The sequence below is a fragment of the Oncorhynchus tshawytscha genome, linkage group LG14 (assembly GCF_018296145.1).
Source record: "Oncorhynchus tshawytscha isolate Ot180627B linkage group LG14, Otsh_v2.0, whole genome shotgun sequence".
NCBI classification, from domain to species: Eukaryota; Metazoa; Chordata; class Actinopteri; order Salmoniformes; family Salmonidae; genus Oncorhynchus; species Oncorhynchus tshawytscha.
Window position 1 is genome coordinate 26,211,220 of NC_056442.1, and position 14,288 is coordinate 26,225,507.

The following is a 14,288-nucleotide window of genomic DNA, read 5'->3' on the forward strand; positions in this document are numbered from 1 at the left end:
CATGGTGCTTGTGGTATATAGAAATATCTTAGTGGTCGTGTGACCTTTGCGAAAATAGTGTCTCAAATGTATTATTCAGTGCCTATAGAAAGTACACGGCCCTTGGATTTCTTCACATTTTGTGTTACATAGTGAGATTCAAATGGATTTTATTGTACATATTTGTCCATTGTCTACACAAAATACTGTAAAAGTGGATGAGATTATATTTTTTAAGATTCATGGAAAATAACACTACCTTTAAGTATTCATCACCCTCAGTCAATACATGTTAACACTTTAATGGCAATTACAGCTGTGAGTTTTGGGAAAGTCTCTTAAGATATTTGACTGTTCTTTTCACAATTCCTGACTACAAAATTGAAGTCTTGCCATTGATTTTCAAGCAGATTTAAGCCAACTGTAACCTGGCCACAAACATTCACTGTCTTGGTCAGCAACTCCTGTGTAGATTTGTGTTGTAGGTTGTCGCGCTGAAAGGTGAATTTATCTCCCAGTGTCTGGTGTGAAGCAGGTTTTCCTTTATGATTTTGCCTGTGCTGAGCTCCATCCCGTTTCTTTTCATCCTGAAAAACTCCCCAGTCTTTGCCTATGTCAATCATACTCATACCATGATGCAGCCACCACCATGCTTGAAAATAAGGAGGCAGTTATTCAGTAATGTGTTGAATTTGCATTTAGGCCAAAAAGAGTATTCCTTTGCTGTTTTTGTTGTCAGTATTTAGTGACTTGTTGCATGCATATATATGTTTTGGAATCTTTTTTATTATGTATAGTTTTCACTGTCATTTTGGTCATTATTGTAGAGTCACATGTTGATCCATTCTCAGTTTTCTTCCATCACAGCCAACTTTTAAAATCACCAATGGCATCATGGTGACATCCCTAAGCAGTTTCCTTCCTGTCCTGCAGCTCAGTTCAAAAGGACGACTGCATCTTTGTGTCGGGGTGGTTTAATACATCACCCATAGCAGAATTATTAACTTGACAGGAAGGAATATTAACTTGATAATTAATATCTTAGAGATATTCAATGTCTGATTTATTGTTACCCATCTACCAATCACTGCCCATCTTTGAGGCTGTCAAAAAGGTCCCTGGTCTTGGTACTTGAATCTGCTTGAAATTCAATGCTTGACTGAGGGACCTTACAGATGTATGGTGGACAGAGGAAGGGGTAGTCATTAAAAAATCATGTCCGCCACTATTATTTTACACGGAGTCCATATAATGTAGACTACATGGCCAAAAGTATGTGGACACCAGGCTCGTTGAACATCTCATTCCAAAATCATGGGCATTAATATGGAGTTGGGGAGGAGGAGGACACCGACAGGGAGGGGAGACCTTAAACCTTAATTACATAAACCTTAATTACCCCAGGCAGTATGGAAGTATCCCCAGGTCCCGTGGGTGCCTGGAGCTCCGACAAAGCTGCTTATCCCTTAATCGGGGTGCAAATGTAATCTTTTACCTAAAGAGTGGCCCACCACCCGCCTCTGATCCCTCCCCACAACGCTAATCCCTGTGCCTTCCAGCCAGGCAACCTCCGGTGCCCACATCGCCCTGCCCCTACCCACAGTAGTTACACTCAACACACTGGTGCCTCTGAGACTGTGCCTGTAGTAAACCATACCTATGGTATGGCTATTTCACAACGCAATGGACAATAATGTTCTCGTTTAATCTATCGATGCTACCAGCCATCTTGGTTCACCATGACCTTCAGTCATTCTGAGTGTATAGATTTACGTGTGTGTCTGAGAGCGATGGTTTTCATGTTTATCTCCTATTCTCCCTCACCACATACATGTGCGAGCCGTTGATGGAGTCAGATTGCATTAGCATGAGGTAGATGACAGTGGTGTGCCGTGAGTGGAGCAGAGCGTTACACACTATGAACGCTCTCACTGCTCACCTGCATCACTTCATTATAGTGTGTCTCGACGCGGCTCCCTGAGCACATCGATGTGCTGAGTCAGCAACCATCAGTCCTCTCACCTATAGTCCTTATATACCAGTCTTCGAGCTGTCCTTTCTCAAATACACACGAATAGTGAAGGTGAGTACCTCATCCCCTCCCCTACTGACTGCACAGGTACTGGCCATAGGTCACTCATTCAGGACATGATTATGTCAAAGACCCTCTTGGGAGATATTTATGGTCTTCACCTGAACCTCACAGTGGATGCTTTCTTGAACGTGAGAGGATGGGTAACAGTGATATGAACTGTGTACAATACAGTAGCTTTTACAAGTCAGTCCCACGGCTGTATTCATCTGGGAGGATACGGGTCTGGATCCTGAAGACGGGGGTGCATCACCTGAGTAAATCACTCCAGATCCAACAGGCTCACACAGTCAATGCAGCATTAGACTTTTCCCACGTTGCTCCAAACGTCGAATATCATCTTCCACCAGAGAATTAGCAAGTGTTTGTGCATTTGAGAGTGACCATAACAGCAAAGGTGACCACGACAAGTCTTCTACATTTGCATCCCCCAACACCATGCCAGTGCCAATAAACACAGTTGTCCATGTGAACGCTCTGTGTACACACAGAAGGTGAGAGGAGAGGTAGAACAGGCACACCAGGAGGTGGGGGAAATGGAGGGATGGATGAAAGGCAAGCCTGGAAGAGAGTGATAATGGAAAATGGTTTGTGTGTCAGTTGTGTTGTATTTGGAGTGGAACAGTGAGAGATGAGAGATGAGAAAGGAGGGGATAAACAGAGCAATGGAGGGAGGGAGGGAGGGAGGAGCAGAGCCATGATTCCTCTCTAATCCTCTGGACACGCGCAAACCGGGTGGCTGCAGACAGACCGAGAGTGTAAGAGAGTGAGAGGGAGTGGGCAGGTGGAGACGGAGAGAGTGTGAAGTCAAACTGTGAGAGGAGTAAGATGAAGGCTGAGGGAGGGAGGAGGAGAAGAAGAGCTATTATTCCTCTAGCACGCTGAGAGAAACCAGTGGGGAGCGTTCCTTACGAGCAGAAGCGAAGCAGCTATTCACTCTCTGCCAGAGTGAGAGAGGGGGAGAGCGAGCGATAAACGAGAGAGAGAGAGGTACACTACTCCGCTGACAGTGTGAACAGAACGAGGAGAGATGAGAGAGGGAGGGTGAAGCAGAAAACTAGACAATGTGGAGGGAGAGCGGTAGGTAGCAGCTTGTTCGGGAGAGGTGGAGAGAGAGGCAGAGAAGCACAAGACTAGCCACAGGGAAGGAGAGAGAGAGGACGGAGGAGAGACAGTGGAGGGAGGGAAGAGGAGGATGAGGGAGGAGTGGAGCGAGAAGCTGATCTTTGACTGTTGAGGACAATGTGCGAGCGTGTGAGCGTGAAGTGTGCTTGTGAGACTGGGTGCGATGGATCACTGTTCCTGCACACTGTAAGTCTCAGTGCATGGCAGGGCGTTTAGTGTGTGAGTCTGGTTTCATTGTGTTTTACCAGACACAGCACAGTGGCTGAGGGATTATGACAGCTGGGGAGAGAGTGTGAGGCTCTTCTATGTGTGTTGTGGTAGCGAGCAGGTGTGTGTGTGTGTGTGTGAAAGCAGCTGGAGACAGAGATAGGTAGAAAGGCCAGGTACACCTAGAGGGCAGGATCGCAGAGAGAGAGAACCCACGTGAGGGCAGAACTAGTGAAAACAGGGACACCAACTCTGCCACCAGATACAGTGCTTGTACGTGCACGCGCGTCTGCACGGCGGCACACAGAAGAAGCACCGTTCCAGTCATCTCAGGTCAGCGCGGTGGGGGTGGAGCCAGGGTCCATGGATATCCACCAGGCAGCCATGGGGGCCCAGTGAGCTGTAGTAGAGGACGCCCTCTGCCCCCAGTCCCACCCAGCAGCAGCACTCTCGCTTCCCCTCCGGTGGGCAGACGAAGGTGAGCCTAGGGCACCTCGAAGCCCCGAAGGAGGGCCTACAGCGGGTTTCCTGTACCCAGAGGAGGAACCACGGCCATCATGGGGGAGTGGACCATCCTGGAGCGCCTTCTGGAGGCTGCCGTCCAGCAGCATTCCACCATGATCGGAAGGTAAGCAGCATACTGATATCTAGAGCAGAGGTATTCAAATCTGAGCCTGCAGGTCCAGAGTACTGCGGTTGTGTTCTACCTGATAATGATTTGCACCCTGGTGTCCCAGGTCATTATCAGTCCCTGGTTAGAGGGAAATATTGAACATCAGTAGTGGAACTGGCTTCAAAGTCCAGATGTGAATTGACCTGATCTAGAGGTTAAATTACATTACATTCAAAAGCTTTAATGTCACATTCACTTTGTCTTTGGATTCCATTCCGAAGGCTCAATCGCAAACACATTGGCCATAACATTAAAATGATATAAAAATAAGAACTTACATGACCATTTTAAAAGGGCAGATTGTTAATAAATGTCTCTGGTGTTGGCTGCAAAGGGCACTCTATCCTCCATCAGTTTTGATGGGGATGATTAGAATATACTGTAGGCTAGGTATTGGATAGGGGGCTTATTGCAAGGATATTCTCTTCTGCATGGTCAATTTGAGGCTCTCAATGAACCTTCCCCTCTGTGTGTCATCTCTATGTGTTGCAAATATGGTCTGATTGAGTCTGTGGCTTCCTGTCCAAAGTGGCTGATCAGAAGCTGAGAGGCTTTGTTTTAATCCTGTGGACAAAGTGATGGGATGTATGATGGAGGGAGTGGAGAATGGATGGGGGAGAATGGGGAGAGGAGAGATGCCATTGGTCCAAGGGGCTTCAGATGTCAGAGTTTGAAACAGCACGAGGATGCAGAGACCTCATTTGACTTTCACCCAGTCCATTCCTCTCACTTTCCCCTCTCACTCTTTATTCTCTCTCTCTCTCTCTCTCTCTCTCTCTCTCTCTCCCTTGCACTCTCACACCCTCTCACACTTTCTCTTTTTCTGATAGCGTGTCATGTCCTAAGTGTAGAAGGCATCAGAGAGCGTGTTTTCTCAGAGCTGCATGCAGCAGAAAGTGGTCTCCTTTGCTATGGTGTCTTCTGGGAAGTCTCTACAGAAGGCTGTGGGGTTGACTGTGTCCTCATTATGGGCAGTGTGGTCACTGGTCCTCCCTGACATATGGCAAAAGGCTAATTGATCATTAGAAAAATATTTTGCAATTATGTTAGCACAACTGAAAACTGTTGTCCTGATTAAAAAAGCAATAAAACTGACCTTCTTTAGACAAGTTGAGTATCTGGAGCATCAGCATTAGTGGGTTCAATTACAGCCTCAATATGGCCAGAAACAAAGACTTTCTTCTGAAACCAGTCTCAACGTCAACAGTGAAGAGGCGACTCCGGGAGTTGCAAAGAAAAAGCAATATCTCAGACTGGCCAATAAAAAGAAAAGATTAAGATGGGCAAAAGAACACAGACACTAGACAGAGGCACTCTGCCTAGAAGGCCAGCATCCCGGAGTCGCCTCTTCACTGTTGATGTTGAGACTGGTGTTTTTTTTCCGGGTACTATTTAATGAAGCTGCCAGTTGAGGACTTGTGAGGCGTCTGTTTCTCAAACTAGACACTCTAGTGTACTTGTCCTCTTGCTCAGTTGTGCACCGGGGCCTCCCACTCCCGTTTCTATTCTGGTTAGAGCCAGTTTGCGCTGTTCTGTAAAGGGAGTACTACACAGCGTTCCACGAGATTGTCATTTTCTTGGTAATCTCTCGCAAGGAATCGCCTTAATTTCTCAGAACAAGAATAAACTGATGAGTTTCAGAAGAAAGTTATTTGTTTCTTGCCATTTTGAGCCTGTAATCGAACCCACAAATGCTGATGCTTCAGATACTCAACTAGTCTAAAGGCTAGTTTTATTGCTTCTTTAAGCAGAACAACAGTTTTCAGCTGTGCTAACATAATTGCAAAAGGGTTTTCTAACAATCAATTAGCCTTTTAAAACGATAAACTTGGATTAGCTAACACAGCATGCCATTGGAACACAGGAGTAATGGTTGCTGATAATGGGCCTCTATGAATATTCAATTAAAAATCAGCTGTTTCCAGCTACAGTAGTCATTTACAACATTAACAATGTCTACACTGTATTTCTAATCAATTTGATGTTATTTTAACGGACACAAAATGTGCTTTTCTTTCAAAAACGAGGACATTTCTAAGTGACCCCAAACTTTTGAACGGTAGTGTATGTTTTGAATTATATCACAAATGAATTGTAAGGTTCTTATGTCATTGGTTGTCCTATTGCAGTGGAAGCTTAAAAGTGCAACTGCAGCACAGCGAAGTACAAAAGAGCTGTCACTGTCAGTCATTGTTGATGTTTTCTCATCACAAAATCATGTCTTGCCAAATCTACTGTAAGCCTAGAGAGAAAGAGAGATTAAAACCAACATCCAATATCGACTGTAGGCTACCTCATAATACAGTACTGGGCCCTATAGCTAGTTGTCCATAATTTGTCATACAAGAGTAGATACTTTGAGTGTATACATTACATGATCAACTATTCAGCACATTCATTATAGGGTGACACATTGTTTGAAGGGTACCTACATAACGACTTCATAACACATTCGTAACACTATCATAATCCGTGTGTCCATCGCTATGTCTATATGAATGTTCCTCCAGAACTAGCGCTATAGAATTACAGTATATTATGCATAGTGCCAAAGCTGCCTGACCCCTGGCTTCCACAGATCTGTGCCTCCATTAGGAGACAGTCCAGTCAACCTGTATCTGGTAGCAGTAGTGGTGCTATGAAGGATCACACCTCCCCTACTCATTCATGATCCACACTGATCATCTGAATTAGTCACCAACGCTAGAAGGAGTGCGAGCAAAGTGTTATTCACACTCTGACAGAGGCAGGCGTCATCGCGTCAGTCTGCAGAGGCTGGTTACAGTCATAGAAATGTAATTACTAGAATGTTAATCCGATATTCAAGTAATGTTCTGATTTACCCATTCTAGTGTCTTGTAGTAGTTCTATTTCTATGGTTACAGTATCAGTGTAAGAACTGTCCTCTCTCTCTCTCTCTCTGACAATGGTGTGAAAGAGTAAGATGATAATATAAACATAAGCAAGAGGAGTATTAGAGTTTGAGTTAAAGCAGCTGTTTTGTAGCTGACTCATTTTGTCATGTTTGCTTTTCATCCACTGTTACACTCTTAGAACAAAAAGGTGCTATCTAGAACCTAAAAGAGTTCATTGCCTGTCCCCATAGGAAAAACCTTTGAAGAACCCTTTTGGGTAGGGTTCTACCTAGAACCAAAAAGGGTTCTCCTATGGGACAAATGAAGAACCCTTTGGAACCCTTTTTTCTAAGATTGTACTGTAAGTAGCTGGCATGTTATCTGGCAATTGCCTTCACTATTGTTCAGCCGCGGTAGACAGTGATGGCTCTCCATGACATGACATCTGACCTTGGCATCATTGCTGTTTAGAAACATTGTGGAAACTGGAAATTCCCCTGAGCACAAGTCCCTGATTGGTCCTTATACTGTGGTTTGGGGCACCTCATTGGTCACTGTCTGAAGATGCGAGGGAATAAGGAAGGAAGCATCATGGCTCCCTTATTCCCCCTGGTGATGCCACTGTGCATTCCCTCAGGACAATACGAAAACACACGGGCTGCTTTTCAACATGAATCACATTCATTACATTAGCATTAACACACGCAGGAGAGATGCCACATTCCTTTCTCAAGACAGTGTGTGTGTGCGTATGATTTATCAGACGTCGTCCACTTGGAAATAGAATTCCTGGCTGAGCTCAGATAGTAGCTTCCTTCCACTGATAGGCAGGCTGGAGAGGGAGAGAGCATGTCTGAACACTGGCCACATACCAGGGTTCCTATTGAACCAACCTTTGATCGACACTGATGCCCATTGTTGGAAGGAAGAGCCTCAAAACAGGCAGAGATCATAATGATTTGGCTATAACCCAGCTTCATGACTGATGAGCGCTATGGACAGTTGGTGGGAAAACATTGTAGACAGCAACAGACAAAGGGAGTAGGAGTTGGTAAAACCTCTTGTTTTGAATTAGATACAATTTGATTAACTTATTATTTTGAGTTGGGTTAGACTTAGATAAAGGAGTAGGTAATGGAACATGCGAGGGAACCCATGCGAGGGAACCCATGCGAGGGAACCCATGCGAGGGAACCCACGCTCCAGTCAGGTTAAACCTGATGGAAACCATGTGGTTGGACACCAATTAGTATGATATTTTAACCTGATGGATTTGTTATAGTTACTTACTAATCATAGTTGCGCTGAAGCAACCAGCCCAAACGATGGCTTCCAGAAACAGGGTCTACCATACTTACCATACGGTGCCTTGCGAAAGTACTCACCCCCTTGGCATTTTTCCTTTTCTTACAACCTGGTATTAAAATGGATTTTGGGGGGGTTGTAATCATTTGATTTACACAACATGCCTACCACTTTGAAGATGCAAAATATTTTTTATTGTGAAAGAAACAAGAAATAAGACAAAAAAACAGAAAACTTGAGCGTGCATTACTATTCACACCCCCCAAAGTCAATCCATAAAGCCCAGCTTGGTGGAGAGTACAGCTTAAAGTGGTCCTATGGACAGATACTCCAATCTCCGCTGGGGAGCTTTGCAGCTCCTTCAGGGTTATCTTTGGTCTCTTTGTTGCCTCTCTGATTAATGCTCTCCCTGCCTCGTCCGTGCCTCGTCCGTGAGTTTTGGTGGGCGGCCCTCTCTTGGCAAGTTTGTTGTGGTGCCATATTCTTTCAATTTTTTAATAATGGATTTAATAGTGCTCTGTGGGATGTTCAAAGTTTCAGATATTTTTTTATAACCCAACCCTGATCTGTACTTCTCCACAACTTTGTCCCTAACCTGTTTGGAGAGCTCCTTGGTCTCCATGGTGCTGCTTGCTTGGTGGTGTCCCTTGCTTTATGGTGTTATAGACTCTGGGGCCTTTCAGAACAGGTGTATATATACTGAGATCATGTGACAGATCATGTGACACTTAGATTGCACGCAGGTGGACTTTATTTAACTAATTATGTGACTTCTGAAGGTAATTGGTTGCACCAGATCTTATTTAGTGGCTTCATAGCAAATACACTGCTCAAAAAAATGAAGGGAACAATAAAATAACACATCCTAGATCTGAATGATCTAGCCTAGTGGTTAGAGTGTTGGACTAGTAACCAGAAGGTTGCAAGTTCAAACCCCCGAGCTGACAAGGTACAAATCTGTCGTTCTGCCCCTGAACAGGCAGTTAACCCACTGTTCCTAGGCTGTCATTGAAAATAAGAATTTGTTCTTAACTGACTTTCCTGGTTAAATAAAGGTTAAAAAAAAAGTTTAAAAAAGGGTGCTGTACTGCAGCACCAGCTGTGCCATCAGAGACTCTGGGTTTGCGCCCAGGCTCTATTGTAACTGGTCGCGACGCACAATTGGCCCAGCGTTGTCCGGGTTAGGGAGGGCTTGGCCGGTAGGGATGTCCTTGTCTCATCGTGCATCAGCGACTCCTGCGGCGGGCCGGGCGCAGTGCGCGATGTGTTTCCTCCGACACATTGGTGCGGCTGGCTTCCGGGTTGGATGCGCGCTGTGTTAAGAAGCAGTGAGGCTTGGTTGGGTTGTATATCGGAGGACGCATGACTTTCAACCTTAGTCTCTCCCGAGCCGGTACGGAGTTGTAGTGATGAGACAAGATAGTAGCTACTAAAACAATTGGATACCATGAAAAAGGGGTAAAAATTCAACAACCAAAAAAAATACTTTTTTCTTTACATAGTTGAATGTGCTGACAACATAATCACACAAACATTATCAATGGAAATCAAATGTATCAACCCATGGAGGTCTGGATTTGGAGTCACACTCAAAATGGAAAACCACACTACAGGCTGATCCAACTTTGATGTAATGTCCTTAAAACAAGTCAAAATGAGGCTCAGTAGTGTGTGTGGCCTCCACGTGCCTGTATGACCTCCCTACAACGCCTGGGCATGCTCCTGATGAGGTGGTGGATGGTCTCCTGAGGGATCTCCTCCCAGACCTGGACTAAAGCATCCGCCAACTCTTGGACAGTCTGTGGTGCAACGTGGCATTGGTGGATGGAGCGAGACATGATGTCCCAGATGTGCTCAATTGGATTCAGGTCTGGGGAACGGGCGGGCCAGTCCATAGCATCAATGCTTTCCTCTTGCAGGAACTGCTGACACACTCCAGCCACATGAGGTCTAGCATTGTCTTGCATTAGGAGGAACCCAGGGCCAACCGAACCAGCATATGGTCTCACAAGGGGTCTGAGGATCTCATCTCGGTACCTAATGGCTGTCAGGCTACCTCTGGCGAGCACATGGAGGGCTGTGCAGCCCCCCAAAGAAATGCCACCCCACACCATGACTGACCCACCGCCAAACCGGTCATGCTGGAGGATGTTGCAGGCAGCAGAACGTTCTCCATGGCGTCTCCAGACTCTGTCACGTCTGTCACATGTGCTCAGTGTGAACCTGCTTTCATCTGTGAAGAGCACAGGGCGCCGGTGGCGAATTTGCCAATCTTGGTGTTCTCTGGCAAATGCCAAACGTCCTGCACGGTGTTGGGCTGTAAGTACAACCCCCACCTGTGGACGTCGGACCCTCATACCACCCTCATGGAGTCTGTTTCTGACCGTTTGAGCAGACACATGCACATTTGTGGCCTGCTGGAGGTAATTTTGCAGGGCTCTGGCAGTGCTCCTCCTGCTCCTCCTTGCACAAAGGCGGAGGTAGCGGTCCTGCTGCTGGGTTGTTGCCCTCCTACGGCCTCCTCCACGTCTCCTGATGTACTGACCTGTCTCCTGGTAGCGCCTCCATGCTCTGGACACTACGCTGACAGACACAGCAAACCTTCTTGCCACAACTCGCATTGATGTGCCATCCTGGATGAGCTGCACTACCTGAGCCACTTGTGTGGGTTGTAGACTCTGTCCCATGCTACCACTAGAGTGAAAGCACCGACAGCATTCAAAAGTGACCAAAACATCAGCCAGGAAGCATAGGAACTGAGAAGTGGTCTGTGGTCACCACCTGCAGAACTACTCCTTTATTAGGGGTGTCTTGCTAATTGCCTATAATTTCCACCTGTTGTCTATTCCATTTGCACAACAGCATGTGACATTTATTGTCAATCAGTGTTACTTCCTAAGTGGACAGTTTGATTTCACAGAAGTGTGATTGACTTGGAGTTACATTGTGTTGTTTAAGTGTTTGAGCAGTGTACATAGCACGCACCACTTTTCTGTTTTTTATTTTTTATAATTTTTTGAAACAAGTTATTTTTTTCATTTCACTTCACGAATTTGGACTATTTTGTGTATGTCCATTATATGAAATCCAAATAAAAATCCATTTAAATTACAGGTTGTAATGCAACAAAATAGGAAAAACACCAAGGGATATGAACACTTTTGCAAGGCACTGTAGGTAGAGGAGCAAGCCTACATGGCATGGCATACCCTGTGCCTTGCCTCAGGGTAATGTCATTGCGGAGTCCCACACAGGTCTATTTATTACCGTCCTCATTTCAGATACATTGGCCCCTAGTGTTTACAGTCGCTTATTCCCCTTACAGCATGGGTAGGCAACTAGATCGGAGCGAATGGTAGGAGGGCTGGAAAATAATGAGAATTTGTACACTATATATATATATATATATATATATATATATATATATATATATATATATATATATATATATATATATATATGTCTCTTTTTTTATTAGTGGGAATACTTGGGAACAGACTTCCTAAATTACATATTTTTTCCAGCTGAATTCCTGGTCTTTTTTTAAACCAAAAACTACACTGAACAAGAATATAAATGGAACATGCAACAGTTTAAAAGATTTTACAGTTCATTTTACTGAGTTACAGTTCATATAGGAAATCAATATTTTGAAATAAATTCATTAGGACCTAATCTATAGATTTCACATTGACTGGTAATACAGATATGCATATTGGTCACAGATACCTTAAAAAAAAGATAGGGGCGTGGATCAGAAAACCAGTCAGTATCTGGTGTGACCACCACTTGCCTCATGCAGCAACGACACATCTCCTTCGCATAGAGTCGATCAGGCTATTGATTGTGGCCTGTGGAATGTAGTCCCACTCATCTTCAATGTCTGTGAAAAGTTGCTGGATATTGGCGGGAACTAGAACATGCCATCTTACACGTTGATCCAGAGCATCCCAAACATGCTCAATGTCTGGAAGAACTGGGACATTTTCAGCTTCCAGGAATTGTGTACAGATCCTTGTGACATGGGGCCATGCATCATTCTGAAACATGAGGCGATGGCGGCGGATGAATGGCCCGACAATGGGCCTCAGAATCTCGTCAGGGTATCAAATTGCCATCAATAAAACGCAACTGGAAAGGTTCAGAACTTTTGTGAAACATCACAGCACAGTTGAAAAATATATGGCAAATAGAAATCAAAACTGGATGGTGTTAAGAGATAGATGGGAGGGGTTGAGTGGAGCTGAAGGGTGGGACTAAAAACAACAAGTTAACTAATGTAAAATATACTGGGTCCGTAAAATTGGTTCAGAATTTTTGTGAAACGGCACAGTCAAAAATATATGCCAGCTAGAAAGCAAAACTGGATGGTCTTCAGCGATAGATGGGAGGGGATGAGGGTAGCTGAAGGATGGGATAAAAAAAGAAGAGAAAAAGACATTATGTCTGTAAAATGTATATAGTATGTATAAGCTGGAAGTAGAAGCCTAAGTATTGTTGCCCGTTAGTTTACTCCAATTAGGGGGATGGGTGGTACAGTTAGGGGAACATAATAAAGGAAAATATATTTTTAAAAGAGACAGTGGCAAGGAAAAGTATGTGAACCCTTTGGAATCACCTGGATTTCTGCATAAATGAGTCATACAATTTGATCTGATCTTCATCTAAATCACAACAACAGACAAACACAGTGTGCTTCAAATAATAACACACACATTATTGTATTTTTCTTGTCTATATTAAATACATAATTTAAACATTCACAGTGAGTGTAGGTTGGAAAAAGTGTGACCTCCTAGGCTAATGACTTCTCCAAAAGCTAATTAGAGTCAGGTGTCAGCTAACCTGGAGTCCAATCAATGAGACGAGATTGGAGATGTTGGTTAGAGCTGCCCTGCCCTATAAAAAACACTCAAGAATTTGAGTTTTCTATTCACAAAAAGCATTGCCTGATGTGAACCATGCCTCGAACAAAATTAAGATTAAGAATTGTTAACTTGCATAAAACTGGAAAGGGTTACAAAAGTATCTCTAAAAGCCTTGATGTTCATAAGTCCACGGTAAGACAAATTGTTTATAAATGGAGAAAGTTCAGCACCGTTGCTACTCTCTAGGAGTGGCCATCCTGCAAAGATGACTGCAAGAGCACAGTGCAGAATGCTCAATGAGGTTAAGAAGAATCCTAGTGTCAGCTAAAGACAGAAATCTCTGGAACATGCTAACATCTCTGTTGATGAGTACCATATACGTAAAACACTAACCAGGAATGGTGATCATGGGAGGACACCATGGAAGAAGCCACTGCTGTCCAATTAAAACATTGTTGCGCGTCTGAAGTTCGCAAAAGAGCACTTAGATGTTCCACAGCGCTTCTGGCAAAATATTCTGTGGACATATTAAACTACAGTTGAGTTGTTTGGAAGGAACAAACCACACTATGTGTGGGGGAAAAAAGGCACAGCACCCCAACATCAAAACCTAATCCCAACTGTAAACTATGGTGGAGGGAGCATCATGGTTTGGGGCTGCCTCAGGGCCTGGACAGCTTGCTATCATCGACGGGAAAATTAATTCCCAAGTTGATCAAGACATTTTGCAGGAGAATGTAAGGCTATCTGTCTGCCAATTGACGCTCAACAGAAGTTGGATGACGCAACAGGACAACGACCCAAAACACAGAAGTAAATCAACAACAGAAAAAAAATAAGCCTTCTGGAGTGGCCCAGTCAGAGTCCTGACCTCAACCCGATTGAGATGCTGTGGCCTGCCCTCCAGAGAGCAGTTCACACCAGACATCCCAAGAATATTGCTGATCTGAAACTGTTTTGTAAATAGGAATGGTCCAAAATCCCTCCTGACCTTTGTGCAGGTCTGATCCGCAACTACAGTAAACGTTTGTTTGAGGTTATTGCTGCCAAAGGAGAGTCAACCTGTTATTAAATCCAAGGGTTCACATACTTTCCCCACCCTGCTCTGTGAATGTTAACACGGTGTGTTCAATAACATGAAAACGTATAATTGTTTGTGTGTTATTAGTTTATTTGACTATTTT

The 14,288-nt window shown here is 44.3% G+C and overlaps 1 protein-coding gene across 1 annotated transcript in view; it reads left to right on the forward strand.

The window, feature by feature from the left end:
• The first annotated feature begins 2,843 nt into the window (after positions 1-2,843).
• The window catches only part of LOC112266865 (gap junction delta-2 protein), a 32,200-nt gene continuing 20,755 nt past the window's right edge, over positions 2,844-14,288 (forward strand). The window contains exon 1 of the mRNA XM_024444752.2: positions 2,844-4,031. Within this exon, the coding sequence (XP_024300520.1) occupies positions 3,961-4,031 (71 nt within the window). The 5' untranslated portion in view covers positions 2,844-3,960. The remainder of the gene's footprint in view (positions 4,032-14,288) is intronic.